The 15,147-nt window shown below is 39.1% G+C and overlaps 1 protein-coding gene across 23 annotated transcripts in view; it reads left to right on the top strand.

The window, feature by feature from the left end:
• The window catches only part of LOC140487612 (multiple PDZ domain protein), a 359,969-nt gene that overhangs the window by 150,832 nt on the left and 193,990 nt on the right, over positions 1 to 15,147 (top strand). For 22 of the 23 annotated variants that reach the window (XM_072586923.1, XM_072586922.1, XM_072586963.1 and 19 more), the window contains 2 exons: positions 3,026 to 3,151; positions 11,357 to 11,518. In XM_072586923.1, the coding sequence (XP_072443024.1) occupies positions 3,026 to 3,151; positions 11,357 to 11,518 (288 nt within the window). The remainder of the gene's footprint in view (positions 1 to 3,025; positions 3,152 to 11,356; positions 11,519 to 15,147) is intronic. The other variant, XM_072586942.1, reaches the window with a different exon arrangement.

Raw genomic sequence — 15,147 nt, forward strand, 5'->3', positions numbered from 1 at the left:
AATTCTGGCATTTGATATAAGCGATAATAACCAAAACTCTTTGGCAGGCAGGAATAGGAATTTGTTTGTGTCTCATCTTTTATTTAGATGTAAAGTGGGCAAATGTATACTGATTATTGCACATGAGCTCTTGCTTCTAATCTGTACCAAATGGTCATACTACGTTTGGGCCATTGACTGTGTTTGACTGAAATGTGCATAGAAGATTTTTCTGTCCCTGTTTCTGGGTCCTTTTGTAAGTGGAACTTGCCCTGTGAAACCTCTTAAAGTTTTCCCAGTTGTACAGTAGCCTGTTAAAAGGACTGTTGATGGGACTGCTGAAGAAATTGCAGAGAGGGCTTTGCTTTTACCTCCCTCTTCCATAGAACGTGGAAGAATTGCATCATAATCCTCCAAGTTGTGACTTGTATTTAAGTTTGTGAAAGCAGATAACTGCATAGTGTGAATACTGTATCTCTGTGCCTTTGTACCCCATTCACTATCAATTGAGGTGACCATTTGTACTATTTATTTGCACTGAATTCCTGGAATTCATTCTCCCTTTTCATCGTTTCTCCCCAGTTATTGCAGTCACCATCTATCATGTTGCTGTTTCTCTTATATTCCAGAACTCTCCAGTCCTATATTCACCAGAGTTCATCCTCCTTGACCCATTCCCCAAATTTCCCTCGTGAGATAGACTACCCCAAATTCTAATCTGTCCTCGACCCCTTTTGTTGACTCATTGCCTGATCCTTGCAATGGAGTAAGATTAGGGTTAGGAGCTCTAACCCAACCTAAAGACTCTGCTAGAAATGTATTATGTATTTTTAACCTAATTCTAGTTTAGACAATAATTTCCAATTAAACTTCATTAAAATTTTCAATTTAGTTTAACATAGATTTCTACTTGATTGACATATATCATGAAGTGATAAATTTTCTTCATAGCCACTGCTATGTTTTCTAATATTGTGGTACCATTCAACATGCTGTTTTATTAACTGCATTTACTTACTTAGCCACTGAGAGGCTGCAGCTAGAATTCACACTTGTTGCCATGCATTGAGGAGCTTGCTCATAATCATTTAGCATTTGAAAAGCTGGTTAATTCAGCTTTAATTGTTAATTACTTTACTTTAGGTTTAAATAAAATGATTTTATTCTGAAAGACTGCCTTACAAACAACTCATGTTTGTGAAAATTCAAATGATTAACATTGGCTTCCTTGAATGTGACCATTCAGAAGCAACCAAGTAGAAATCTCAATAGGACTAAGATTGATGGGGTCTTAATCAAATCTTTTTTGGCTTGTATTGTGTGCTTGACATAATGGGGCTTAATATTGACAGAGCAATTTGTTGTACTGCTTGTGTCTGTCTGTTAGGTGTCTGAATAAACACTGGAGAGTTGGTATAAGTTGCATTTCAGTTGACTTGCTATTTGGAAATATTTGAATGCGGATGCTTTACTATCATTACTGTAAAGTAACTTGTATTTCAGTTCTAAAGTGCATAAATACATAAAATGTGATGGAGGAGCAGCATTGTTTCTTGACTGTATCACAATACTCTGGCTTCATGCTTGATGTTTCAACTCATTTTGTGAAGTGCCACATTTAATTTCATGGCTACTGTTCAGAGCCTTTTGATTTTATGAAAGATGGAGTTGTTCTGCAACCTAGATTTCTGTTTTATTTAAGGGATTTTTGTTTGCTCAATAACTTTGTGAAGCAAAATTCACAACAAATCACCATGAAAATTTTGGAATTCTTATGCAGTTAATTTAAATGTTCCCCCCTACAAGATGAATGGTGAGACTGGGATCTTTACTTGTGTCTCCTGTGATTCTTATCTCTGCACACCTGACCTTTAAAAATGGCTACTCTTGCGTTGAATCTTTGGCATTTAGGTGGAAGACTGGATTAGATGTGGATAGGTGAAGGCGGATTGGTGAGGAAGCTGCTGGGTACAGAAGCAAGATGGCCAGAAAGCCAGCAGCAGGAATCTGGCTCTGTCTGAAAATTTAAAAGTAGAAATTAAAAACATGATACTTTTCTTCGTCCTTTGCATCTCCACTCCCCCATGCAAATCCATGTTTCCTCTTGCTCCATGCCCTATTCTTTACATCAAGGTAAATCCCTCCAGCTACCACGTCTTGTCAGGTTGCAAGCTTCAAAACACAACTTAAGTGACTCTCCATGCTCCCCATGCACCTCATTCTTTCCTATAGGCCTTCAGATCTTCATGCTAACCAGTACTCATTTACATAATCTTAATGGCTCATAACAGCTTCATGTCAAACATGTCCTTCACCTTTTGCCCTTGCATGCACATAGTATGTACTGTGTACAGACCTCTGAATCCATGCAAAGGAATTGGTAGTCCCACCTGAAAGAGGCTATATCACTTGTAACTATCAGTCACCTGAAATGGCATGCACCTGTCCATGATAATGAAAGGCTGTTAAACCAATTGTGCTGCAATACTTTTTAATTCTTTGATTAACTTGACAGCTCCCTTTGATAGACTATGTTAATAGTTTCTCGGATTGTGGCAACGATTCTTTCATGATCTTTATGCACAAATATGCCTGTACTTAACACTCCCAAAGAACACCTGACTTCCCAAAGGTGGCTTCGCTTCATGTGCCTTGGGACTAGATTGGAAAGGTATCTCCTGTCGTTCAAAGAAATGCACAAAGTTCAGAAATACAGTTAGCAGGTTAACTGTACACATTTCAGTTTTCGGACTCCAAGGGTACTGAATTCCTACCTTAGTGAAGTTAGATATTTTTAAATGGCCAGTAACCTCCATAAATTGCATGTGCAAATCCTTATCCAAGCTCATTCCCACCTGATGCAAAATGGGACGTGCCATGTTTGAGGTGAGACTTGCAATTTCTGGGCTCTTCACCATTTTCATCACAAAATACTATTCATTGAAGACTGAATTTAGGCTGGTGTTTTCCGGATAACCATGTGTATCACGTATATCCATCTTGTATATCAGCTGCTTGTGATACACTCTCAATTCCAATGTTTCAGCAGTTTTCTCCAGAGGAGGGAGATTTGCCTACTAATGAGGAAGCTTTACTCTACTTGAATCAGCCTTGTGACGGTGGTGAGGAGGAGGCATCAGCCGATGCTATTTTTCATGCAGAATTAGCACTGGTTAGTTATCTTTTTTCATTCTGAACTGTACACCTGTAGGCATCTTCATCTATGCTTTTCTGTCTTGTTATACTTTACACTTGGTCGAAACTCTTTAAAATGTGTTTGGCTTGAATTGATTGTCTATGTGGTAGCAATTATCAAAGATAATGAATAACTTGGAACTGGGAATAGACTCAAAACAGGAGAGGATTTGAGTTCACTTGTGAATTAGGCAGATAGGAGACATCTAAACTACACATGAGGACAGCAAACCACAAAGGTACTATTTGAATGGGAAGTAAATAATTTGCTTGGAAAATGAAACAAAGTTAAAGGACTCAGAATTGCAATTGAACAAATACAAAAGTACTCCATAATGGTGAGTAGAGAAAATTAATTGTTGGGATATATAAAAGGATCAATATTGAGCCAAATAACAGTGTAAGCCTGATAACGTGGTGTAACTGCACTCAATACTGCATGCAGTTCTGCTCTCCATTACTGCAAAAACGGTGTTGCTAATGTTAGAAACACACAGAAGAGATCAACTGTAATCATTAAAAGATTGAGAATTGAATCATGAGGAGTCTTAAGCTAATTAGGCGAAAATGCAATGATCTTACCTCCAGCATAAGGTCGGAGGTGGGGTTGTTTCCTGATGATTGCACAATGGGAACTACCATTCGTAATGGCTCAAGTGCTGAAAGAAACCAAGCTGAAATTCAACAAGGTCTAGAAAATATCAAGACTTGGGCTGACAAGTGATAAGTAACATACATGCCACACAAATGCCAGACTATGACCATCACCAATATAAGACAATCTAACCACTGACTCTTTTACAATCATTGGTGTTACCATCACTGGATACCCCACTATCAACATTCTGTGGGGGTTACCATTGACCAGAAGCTTAACTGGACCTGCCATAGAACTTTCAGAAGTTGTTTTGGAGTGGTTATTCTTTGGTAAAGGGATGGTTGGAAAATAAGACAAAGTTAAAAATCACACAATACCAAGTTATAGTCCAACAGATATATTTGGAATTACAAGCTTTTGGAACACTGCTCCTTCATGAAGTAGATAGTGGGGCAGGATCATAGGATGCAGACTTTATAGTAAAAGATCAAAGTGTCATACAACTGTTGCAAAGTATTGAACAAACCTAGATTGCTGTGAGGTTTTTAATCACTTAGAATGGGGATGCAGGTTTTGAGTGATTAATATGTAATCCCCAGAACTTCTTTCAAATCACAGTCCTTCGCATCAGTTGTATGGTAAGAGTAGGGAATGCTGGATGACCAGAGAAATTGAGATTCTCGTCAATAAAGTGAAGGAAGCACATTTCAGATATAGACAGCAGGGATTGAGTGAATTTGAGAAGAAGAGAAGGGCAAAAGGAGTATACTTGAGGGAAATCAGGATGGCGAAAAGGGGACACAAGATAGCTTTGGTAAATAGAGTTAAGGAGAATCCAAAGGGATTCTACAACTTTTTAAGGACAAAAGAGTAGAGAGACAATAATGCCCTTTAAAGATTGGTGAGGTACTAAATGAGTATTTTGTGTCAATATCTGTAGTGGAGTGGGATGTGGAAGCTAGAGAACTTGGGGGAATAAATAACGATATCTTAGCGTCCATATTTCGGACAAGGAGGTGCTGGACATCTTAAAACACATTAAATTTGATAAGTAATCAGGTGTATGCCAGAGGTTTGTGGGCACCTAGGAACGTGGTTGCTGGACCACTTGCTGAGATATTTGTATCATCAATAACTGCAGGTGAGCTGCTGGAAGACTGGAGGTTGGCTAATGTGCTATTATTTAAGAAAGATGGTAAGCAAAAGCCAGGGAACTAGAGACAGGTGGGCCTGACATCAGTGATGGGCAAGTTGTTGGACAGGATTCTGAGGGACAGGATTTACCTGTATTTGGAAAGGCAAAGATTGTTTAAAGATAGTCAATTTGGTTTTGTATGTGGAAAATCATGTCTCACTAACTTGCTTGTGTATTTTGAAGAAGTGACAAAGTGGATTTATGAAAGTGGAACAGTGGATGTGGTCTTTATGGACTTCAGTTCGACATTTGACAAGGTTCCACATGGCAGATTGGTTAGCAAGGATAGATCACCTGGAATACAGGGAGAACTAGCAGTCTGGATAGAAAACTGATTTGAATGTGGAAGACAGGGTGGTGGTGGAGTGTTGCTTTTCAGACTGGAGAAGTGTAACCAGCTGTGTGCCATGAGGATCAGTGCTGGGTCCACTGCTTTTTGTCATTTACATCAATGATTTGGATGTGAATATAGGAGATATGGTTAGTATATTTACAGATGAGAGCAAAATTGGTGCAGTGGACAGCGAAGGAGATTACCTCAGAGTAAAATGGGACCTTGATCAGATGGAGTTTAATTTAGATAAATGTGAGATGCTGCATTTTGGAAAAGCAGATCAAGGCAGGACTTATACACTTTGTGGTAAAGTTCTGGGCAGCGTTGCTGAACAAAGAGACCTTTAAAGTGCAGATGTTTTGGATACTGTTGAAAAGGATAGTTTCTCAGAGGAGAATAGAAGAGGCAGTCAGATCTTGAGCACTAAGAATTAAACTTGTGTTAGACTGAGTTTGACTATTTAAAAGAATTGTTATAGGAGACTCTCCCCTGAAAAGGGCACAGACAGTAGATTCTGTGGCAGTGAGCATGAATCTAGGATAGTATGTTGCTTTTCTGGTGCTAGGATTAAAGATGTCTCAAAGTGTTTGCAAAATATTGTTAAACGAAAGAGTGAGAAACTGTAAGTTATTGTACATATTGATAGGAATGGCATAGTTAAGGAAAATATTAAGGCTTTACAAAGTGAATATAAGAAGTTAGGTAGAAGATTAAAAAACAGAACCTCAAAAGTCGTAATCTCCAGTTTATTGCCAGTACCAAGCTCGAATGAGGAAAAATAATAAAAGGATAAAGGAGATCAATGGCTGAAGAGGTGGTTTACTGTTCAGGGATTCAGGTTCTTGCATCACTGGAATCTCTTCTGAGGCAGAAAAGACCTGTTCAAAAAGGATGGGTTTCATGTGTCTAAAAAGGGACCAATATCCTAGCAGGACAATTTGCTAATTCTATTAAGGAAGGTTGTAAACTATTGTCGTGAATATGAGGTGGAATCCTTAAATAGCAGAGTAAATAGAAAGATAGGTATGAATGGTTTTGAATCTAAAAAGAACAAGTTCATTTGAAAAGTGCAAGCCAGAGAAAGAAGTCATCCTGAAGAATTAAATTGTGTTTACTTCAATGCAAGGGATCTTACAGATAAGGCTGATAAACTCGGGGCCTGTTTGGGAACATGGAATTGGAAAGTCATAGCTGTCACAGAAACGTGGCTGTGGGATGGACATGATGGCAAATCAACATTCTGCGTTTCAGATGCTATAGGAAGGATAGAAAGAGACAAAAGATGAGGTAGAGTGGCATTTTTGATTTAAGAAAAACATTAAGCAGGAATAATGTTGTATTAGTACAAGATTTTAGTTTTCCAAACATTGACTGGGACTGCCATAATGTTAAAGGTTTGGATGATGAAGAATTTGTTAAATGTGTGCAAGAAGATTTTCTTTATCAATATGTAAATATTCCTACGCGAAAAGGAGCAAAACTTGATCCTATCTTGAGTAATAAGACAGGACAAGTGACTGTAGTGATAGTAGGAGAGCACTTTGGGTCTAGTGATCATAATTCTATTTGTTTTGAAATAGTTATGGAAGAGGATAGTCCTTCCATAACGTTAAAGTTTTAATTGGCGTAAGGCAAATTTTAATGGTATGAGACAGGAACTTTCAAAAATTGATTACATTAGACTGTTCAAAGGTAAAGGGGTGTGTGATGTGTGAATAGCTTTGAAGAGTGTAATAACGTGAGTTCAGAGTCATTATGTTCCTGTTGGAGCGAAAGGTAAGGCTGACAAGATTAGAAAACAATGGGTAAATAAATATATTGAAGTTCTAGTCAAGAATAAAAAAAACTTATTAGACAACTGGGTTCAAATAAATCTGTTGAACAGTATAAAGATTGTTGGGGCCTTCTTAAGAGGTAAATCAGGAAGGTACAGAGAGGATATGAGATAACCTTGGCAAATTAGGTTAAGGATCATCCACAAAGATTCTACAAGTACATTAAGAGCAAGAGACCAACTAGAGAGAGTGTGGGGCATCTTAAAGATCAAAGAGGTTGTCTCTGTATTGAGCCTCAGGAGATGGGAGAGACATTAAATAAATATTTTGCATCAGTGTTTACATTGAAGAAAGAAATAGAGGCTAAAGAACTCTAAGAAATAAATATTGATGTTTTGAGAACTGCTGTCATTACAGAAGAGGAAGTGCTGGAGGTCTGAAAATATCAAGGTGGATAAATCTCTGGGACATGATCTAGGATATCTCAGGGCATTGTGGGAAGTTAAGGAGGAAATTATGAGGCCTCTTGCAGTTATCTTTTGAAATATTTCTGCGTACAGGTGAGGTGCTGTTCAGTGGTGTTCCACAGGGATCAGTGCGGGGTCCACTTTTGTTTGTGATTTTGTATAAATGACATGGTTAGTAAGTTTGTGGATGACCCCAAAACTATGATGTAGTGGACTGTGAACAAGGCTATGTAATTAATAAAGAGATCTTGATTGATTTGGATCAGTGGGCTGTAGAGTGGTAGATGGAGTTTAATTTTGATAAATATGAGGTATGCAGTTTGGTAAAACAGACTAGGGCAGGACTTATACAGGTTGTTCTGGTATAACATATCAACGTGAATTGGTTATAACGCAATTGACAAATTGTGAGCGATGTTTGGATAATGTTCTGCTGAATGGGTATAGCGATTTTCTATAGTGATTTCCTGCAGTGCGATTTTCTATATCTGTTCCCCATAGTGCTATTTCCTACAGCACAAGGTTGCAGAGGAATACCACTGTTGTGTTAATAAAAGTAGGGCCTTGGATAGTGTTGTAGAACAGAGACCCTTAGGGGTTCAGGTACATAGTTCTTTTGAAGTTTGTGTCCCTTAGGGTGGTTAAGAAGACATCTAATACCCTTGTCTTCACTTTTCAGAACTTGAAGTATTGAAATTGGGACACTATGTTGAAGTTGTAAAAGATGTTGGTGAAGACTCTTCTGGAGTACTGTGTCCAGTTCTGGTTGCCCTGTTAAAGGGCAGAGAGAGTTCAGCGGAGGTTTACCAGGACGTTGCCAGGAATGGATGGTTTGAATTATAAGGAGAGGCTGGAGAGACTAGGACTTTTTCCACTGGAGAATAGGAGGTTGAGGGACGTTATGGAGGTTATAGATAGGGTTAATGACAAGTGTCTTTTCCCTAGAGTGGGATATTTCAAGATTAGGCAGCATATTATAAGATGAGATAAGAAAAATGTAAATAAGACGCAGTGTGGAATAAACATCTGGAGGAAGTAGTAGATGCAGGTACAGTTAAATCATTTTTAAAAACATTTAGATAAGTACATAAACATTTGGAGGGATATGGGCCAAATGCAGGCAAGTGGGGCTAGTTTAGTTTGGGATTATGTTCGGCATGGACTGGTTGGTCCAAAGGATCTGTTTCTGTGCCACATGAATCTGACTCTATAAACAGTAAAGCTAGAGGAGATGACCTAGACCTGAAAGTGAAACTTGCAAAATTAATCTTGAGAAATATTATTCTAATGAGAGAATGGTCATTTGATGAACCAGACAGGCAAATTCTGGAAGCTGATTAGTATTGGTTCATTCTATGTATGGGTAAATTCTAAATATTGTTCCTGTGGTGGGTTAATCCAGAACGTGGAACACAACCTTAAAACTAGTAATCCTGGAATCCTTATAGTGTGGAAGCAGGCCCTTCAACCCAACAAGTGCACACTGATCCTCCGAAGAGTATCCGACTGAAACCCATTCCACTACATTTACCCCTACACATTGCTGAACACTGTGAGCAATTTAGCATGCCAATTCACCTAACGTGCACATCTTTGGATTGCGGGAGGAAACCGGAGACTCATACAGACACTGGGAGAACATGCTCACTCCACACAGACAGTTCTCTGAGGCTGGATTTGAACCTGAGTCCCTGGGGCTGTGAGGCAGCAGTGCTAACCACTGATCGAAACAGAAGGCAAAAAGTGGTTGTGGATGGAAAGTATTCTGCCTGGAGGTCAGTGTTGAGTGGTGTCCTGCAGGGCTCTGTTCTTGGGCCTCTGCACTTGTAGTCTTTATAAATGACTTGTATGAGGAGGCTGAGGATGGGTTAGTAAATTTACAGATGACACAAAGGTTGGTTGTGCTGTTGATAGTATTGAGGGCTATTGCAAGCTGCAGCGCGACATAGACAGGATGCAGAGCTGGGCTGAGAAATGGCAGATGGAGTTCAACCTGGATAAATGCGAAGTGATGCATTTTGGAAAGTCGAACTTGAATGCTGAATGTAAGATTAAAGACAGGACTCTTGGCAGTGTGGAGGAACAGAGGGATCTTGGTGTTCAAGTGCATATAACCCTCAAAGCTGCCACTCAAGTGGATAGGGTTGTTAAGAAAGCATATGGTGTTTGAGCTTTCATTGGGTTTGAGTTTACGAGCCGCAAGGTTTTGCTACAGCTCTACAAGTCCCTGGTGAGACCACACTTGGAATATTGTGTCCAGTTCTGGCCGCCTTACTGTAGGAAAGATACAGAGGCTTTGGAGAGAGTGCAAAGAAGGTTTACCAGGATGGTGCCTGGACTGGAGGGCTTGTCTTATGAAGAGAGATTGACTAAGTTCAGACTTTTCTCGCTGGAGCGAAGGAGGAAGAGAGTTGACCTGATCGAGATATACAGGGTAATGAGAAGTATGGATAGAATCAATAGCCAGAGACTTTTCTCCAGGGCAGGATTGACTGGCATATGGGGTCATCATTTTAAGATATTAGGAGAAAGGTATAGTGGGGATGTCAGAGGTAGGTTCTTTATGCATAGAGTTGTGAATGCATGGAATGTGTTGCCAGCGGTGGTGGTGGAAGCAGAGTCATTAGGGACATTTAAGCGACTGCTGGACGTGCACATGGCCAGCAGTGAATTGAGGAGTGCATAGGTTAGGTTACTTTATTTTACATTGCGATTAATCCTTGGCACAGCATCGTGGGCCGAAGGGCCTGTTCTGTGCCGTACTTTTCTATGTTCGATGTACTATAAAACATCATTTCAGTAGGCACGTTTTCATGCAAAAGATAACAAGTGAAAACTTTCCAAGAGGCTATCGATGCAGAGTGTTTTGAAATTTTAAAGATTGAGAATACAGATTTGTATTGAGGGTAAAATAGATAAAGTCTAATGGGTGAATTAAATTGAGGTTCTAGTCATCTATGATTGAACTGAATAATAGACTTGCTTGAGGAATTGATTAATCTTGTCTCTTTCCTATGTTTCGTTGAAAAAAAAACTGTCATTGACATTAGACTTTATTTCTTAACCTTATCAAATAAATTTGCTATGAATGGACAAAACTTGTAATTCATTGTGTTGTCAAAATGGATGCTAGAACTTCAAAGATGATAAATTTCTATATGCTTTTTATATTGTATATCAATAATCCTTATAATCTTTGTAAGATAATGCAAGTCCAAAATGTACTGTGTAAGGAACAAACCAGCTGTGCACAGCTGCCAAATTTCCCTTAAGGTGCGCGTATGTATGGCTATGCAGCAATCCTAAGAGGAATATGCAATTCAATGTAGCGTGGTCAACAAAATAAATCAATGTGCACAATGCTGTCCAGCATCTGAATGTTTTGAGGTTGTTTTGTTTGTAAATGCAACTACCTGAACATGCACCACAATCTTTTGAAGAGATGGGGCAACAGGAATTCACAATTTTTCCCTGGATTTTGAAGAGAAATTGGAAACAATGCAGGACTATGGAAAAAAATTGCTTTACCCACTGTAGTTCACATGCAATTTGGAATGTATTCTTGAAATTATGATTTCTCTACTAAATTTATTATCAGTCAGAAAATGTTTAAGTTTCAGAGCCTATAGAAATAGCACTGACTTGATCTGGGTCGATAACAATAAACATTTTCTTTGCACGATGGTGTTAGTTTGCAGCTCTGCTCCTTGATATCTGATCAATTGTGGGAACTGTAACTAGATACTGGTAGCTGGTTTTGATGACATAACACACTTAACTAAAATCCAATAATCAACCTTGTCTCATTTCTAGGTAGAAGCAACTGAAACAGGTTTTGCCATTGGAAAAACATTTGAGAGGGATTTATCGTTTGAGGAAGAGGATGACCATCAATCTTCTACTGTTGCCATGCATGGCAGTGCTTGTAGTTCAGACCTGACTGTTAACCTCTCAATTCCCTCACTGAGTTATGAGGTAATGAAAATTCTATAACTTAAACTGCCTCTCTGTATTTGTAAATCGTTGGTGTGGTTTCTTTTTAACTTGAACCGGGACGCAGATTTCTTCCTGAAGGTATTGTATATTTCAGTATTAAATGAATGCTTTTATATATTAAAATGGGAATTCAAGAGATGAGAATAGCTGTGCCATTAGCAATGAGATGAAGGGAGACTTTAAAAAAATCATTGTTAAAGCTCAGGAGAGAATAAGAAGATCAAAAATAACCTTGCAATCCATCGAACTGCTCCAGCATTCCATCTAATTAGTCAGGGGTAAATATAGGGTAGGAGAATGGGTCTGGGTGTGTTACTCTTCGGAGGGTCAGTTGGGCCGAAAGGCCTGTTTCCATACTGTAGATAACCTAATCTAATAATTGTGATTGATCATAGACTTGGACTCCACTTTTCCACTAGTTCCTATCCTTTTAATTCTGTGACAGAATAGAAATTTGCATTTCAATATTACTTATATTCTGTGGTAGACCATTTATAATCCTCTAGGGTAGAGAATTCTGAAGATTCAGAATTGAGTGAAGAATGTTCTTATTTCAGTGCTAAGTAATCAACCCCTTAGCTTGAGATTGTTCTAGAGTCCCTAGTCATGGGAAGCAAATGTCTAAGCATCTATTCTATCAAGTTCCTTTATAATTTTGAAGTTTTCAGATCACCTCTCATTCTTATAGATGCTAGACAGTAGACCCAATTCGCTCCAACTTACAGGTGACCCTCTCATCCTAGGAATCCATGTGGCAAGCCTTTGCTATACTGTCCCCAATGCAAATATATCCTTCCTCAAATATGCAAACCATGGTCTAACAAAATCCATCAAAATTCTCGTAAGTCGTCTTCATTTTTGTGTTCCAATTCCCTAAAAATAAATAAAATGAATGGCCCTGGACACTGGAAATTTGAAACAAAAACAAACTGCTGGAGAAACTCAGCAGGTCTGGCACTATCTTTGGAGAGAAAACAGTTTTGAGCCCAATTACCCTCCTTTAGAACCAGTTACAGTGTCATAGAATTACACAGCATGGAAGCAGACGTTTTAGTACAATTTGTCCATGCCCACCAGATATTAATCTAGTCTCATTTGCCAGGAATTTCTATTGCTGATGGGTTATAGAAAGGAGGTGTTGCAGGTAGCATATGTGTTGCCAGTAGGAGATCATTTGGGAGGAAGGAAAACTCAAGCCAATATAGAAAAAATATGTTTGTTGGCCTGGACTGCATAAAAATTTGGTTGAGTTTTGCTGTTTGTGTCACACATGTTAGGTAATAGAGAAACCTCAAGCAGTAATAAAACTAATGCCCTTAATATTCATTCCAGTTGAAGAACCTTTTACAAGCATCTTGATTGATTGCGTAGGACCCCTTCCTAAACAAAAAGTGGGAATTAGTATTTTTTGGCCATGATAGATGTGTCTACTAGATTTCCAGAGGCATTATGCATATCATAACTAAAAGGATTGTCAGAATGTTGCTCAATTGTTTTAAACTAGAAATGAACTATCCATAGAAATATAATATGTTCAAAGATAAAATTTTACATTGGTATCAATCTTTAAAGCTCATGTTGAGGGCTTATCATCATGACTATTCAGAGGATTACAATTATGGATTCACCTAATGAATCAACTTGAATTAGTTTTTGAACATGAGGTAATTAATTGAAATTAAGTGAGGAAAAATTGGAGAGTCAGAGATCAGAAGCTACATATTTGGATTGTGCCAAATTTTAGGGAGATACTAAATTAAGTTGGTGAGTTGGCTAGACAGTATTAGAAAGTAGCATAGCATATGTTTGAAATAGGAAGCAGACAGGAGATCGAAAATTTGTAGTTAGTGGAGATAATGTTAACCTTACTGGTAGGTGAACCTTTGAAAGCGAGATGCAGTGAGCCTTATCAAATTGAAAGGAACTGGAGTGAGCTAAAGTATTTGAGAACGTCAGATAGAAGAAAAACTCACCAAGTGTATCATGTGAATATGCTCACATGGTATTTTGATAAGGAAGGAAAGCAAAAGGAGAATCTGTTACTGGTTCCAACGCAGTTAAGAACCAAATTCAGGTGATACTGAACTGGACAATGAAGTTCTCAAAAATTGGTATAAATTGAGGAAAATAGAAATGACCTGAAAGAATTATTACAATCACTTGGAGATATATTTGGGAGTAATCTGGGAAGTCCGAAACTGATTACAAATGATGTAGAATTAGGAAATGCTGTTCCAATTAACCAACATCCTTCATGGCTTTACTGTCTAAAATTGGCACAAGTTCTAAAAGAAATTGAAAGCCTGCTCAGATGACCTGTTTGGAAGACTCTGTATTGAGAAGGTGGGACAAATTATTAGATTAGATTAGAATTAGAACAATACAGCACAGAACAGGCCCTTCGGCCCACGATGTTGTGCCGAACTTCTATCCTAGATTAAGCACCCATCCATGTACCTATCCAAATGCCGCTTAAAGGTCGCCAATGAATCTGACTCTACCACTCCCACGGGCAGCGCATTCCATGCCCCCACCACTCTCTGGGTGAAGAACCCACCCCTGACATCTCCCCTATACCTTCCACCCTTCACCTTAAATTTATGTCCCCTTGTAACACTCTGTTGTACCCGGGGAAAAAGTTTCTGACTGTCTACTCTATCTATTCCTCTGATCATCTTATAAACCTCTATCAAGTCACCCCTCATCCTTCGCCGTTCCAACGAGAAAAGGCCGAGAACTCTCAACCTATCCTCGTATGACCTACTCTCCATTCCAGGCAACATCCTGGTAAATCTTCTCTGCACCCTCTCCAAAGCTTCCACATCTTTCCTAAAGTGAGGCGACCAGAACTGCACACAGTACTCCAAATGTGGCCTAACCAAAGTCCTGTACAGCTGCAACATCACCTCACGACTCTTGAATTCAATCCCTCTGCTAATGAACGATAATACTCCATAGGCCTTCTTACAAACTCTATCCACCTGAGTGGCAACCTTCAAAGATCTATGTACATAGACCCCAAGATCCCTCTGTTCCTCCACCTGACCAAGAACCCTACCATTAACCCTGTATTCCGCATTCTTATTTGTTCTTCCAAAATGGACAACTTCACACTTGGCAGGGTTGAACTCCATCTGCCACTCCTCAGCCCAGCTCTGCATCATATCTAAGTCCCTCTGCAGCCGACAACAGCCCTCCTCACTGTCCACAACTCCACCTATCTTTGTATCATCTGCAAATTTACTGACCCACCCTTCGACTCCCTCATCTAAGTCATTAATAAAAATTACAAACAGCAGAGGGCCCAGAACTGATCCCTGCGGAACTCCACTTGTAACTGGACTCCATGCTGAATATTTACCATCTACCACCACTCTCTGACTTCGACCGGTTAGCCAGTTTTCTATCCAATTGGCCAAATTTCCCTCTATCCCATGCCTCCTGACTTTCCGCATAAGCCTACCATGGGGAACCTTATCAAATGCCTTACTAAAATCCATGTACACTACATCCACTGCTCTACCCTCATCCACATGCTTGGTCACCTCCTCGAAGAATTCAATAAGACTTGTAAGGCAAGACCTACCCTTCACAAATCCGTGCTGGCT

This window comes from Chiloscyllium punctatum, chromosome 2 (genome assembly GCF_047496795.1).
Source record: "Chiloscyllium punctatum isolate Juve2018m chromosome 2, sChiPun1.3, whole genome shotgun sequence".
Taxonomy (NCBI): Eukaryota; Metazoa; Chordata; class Chondrichthyes; order Orectolobiformes; family Hemiscylliidae; genus Chiloscyllium; species Chiloscyllium punctatum.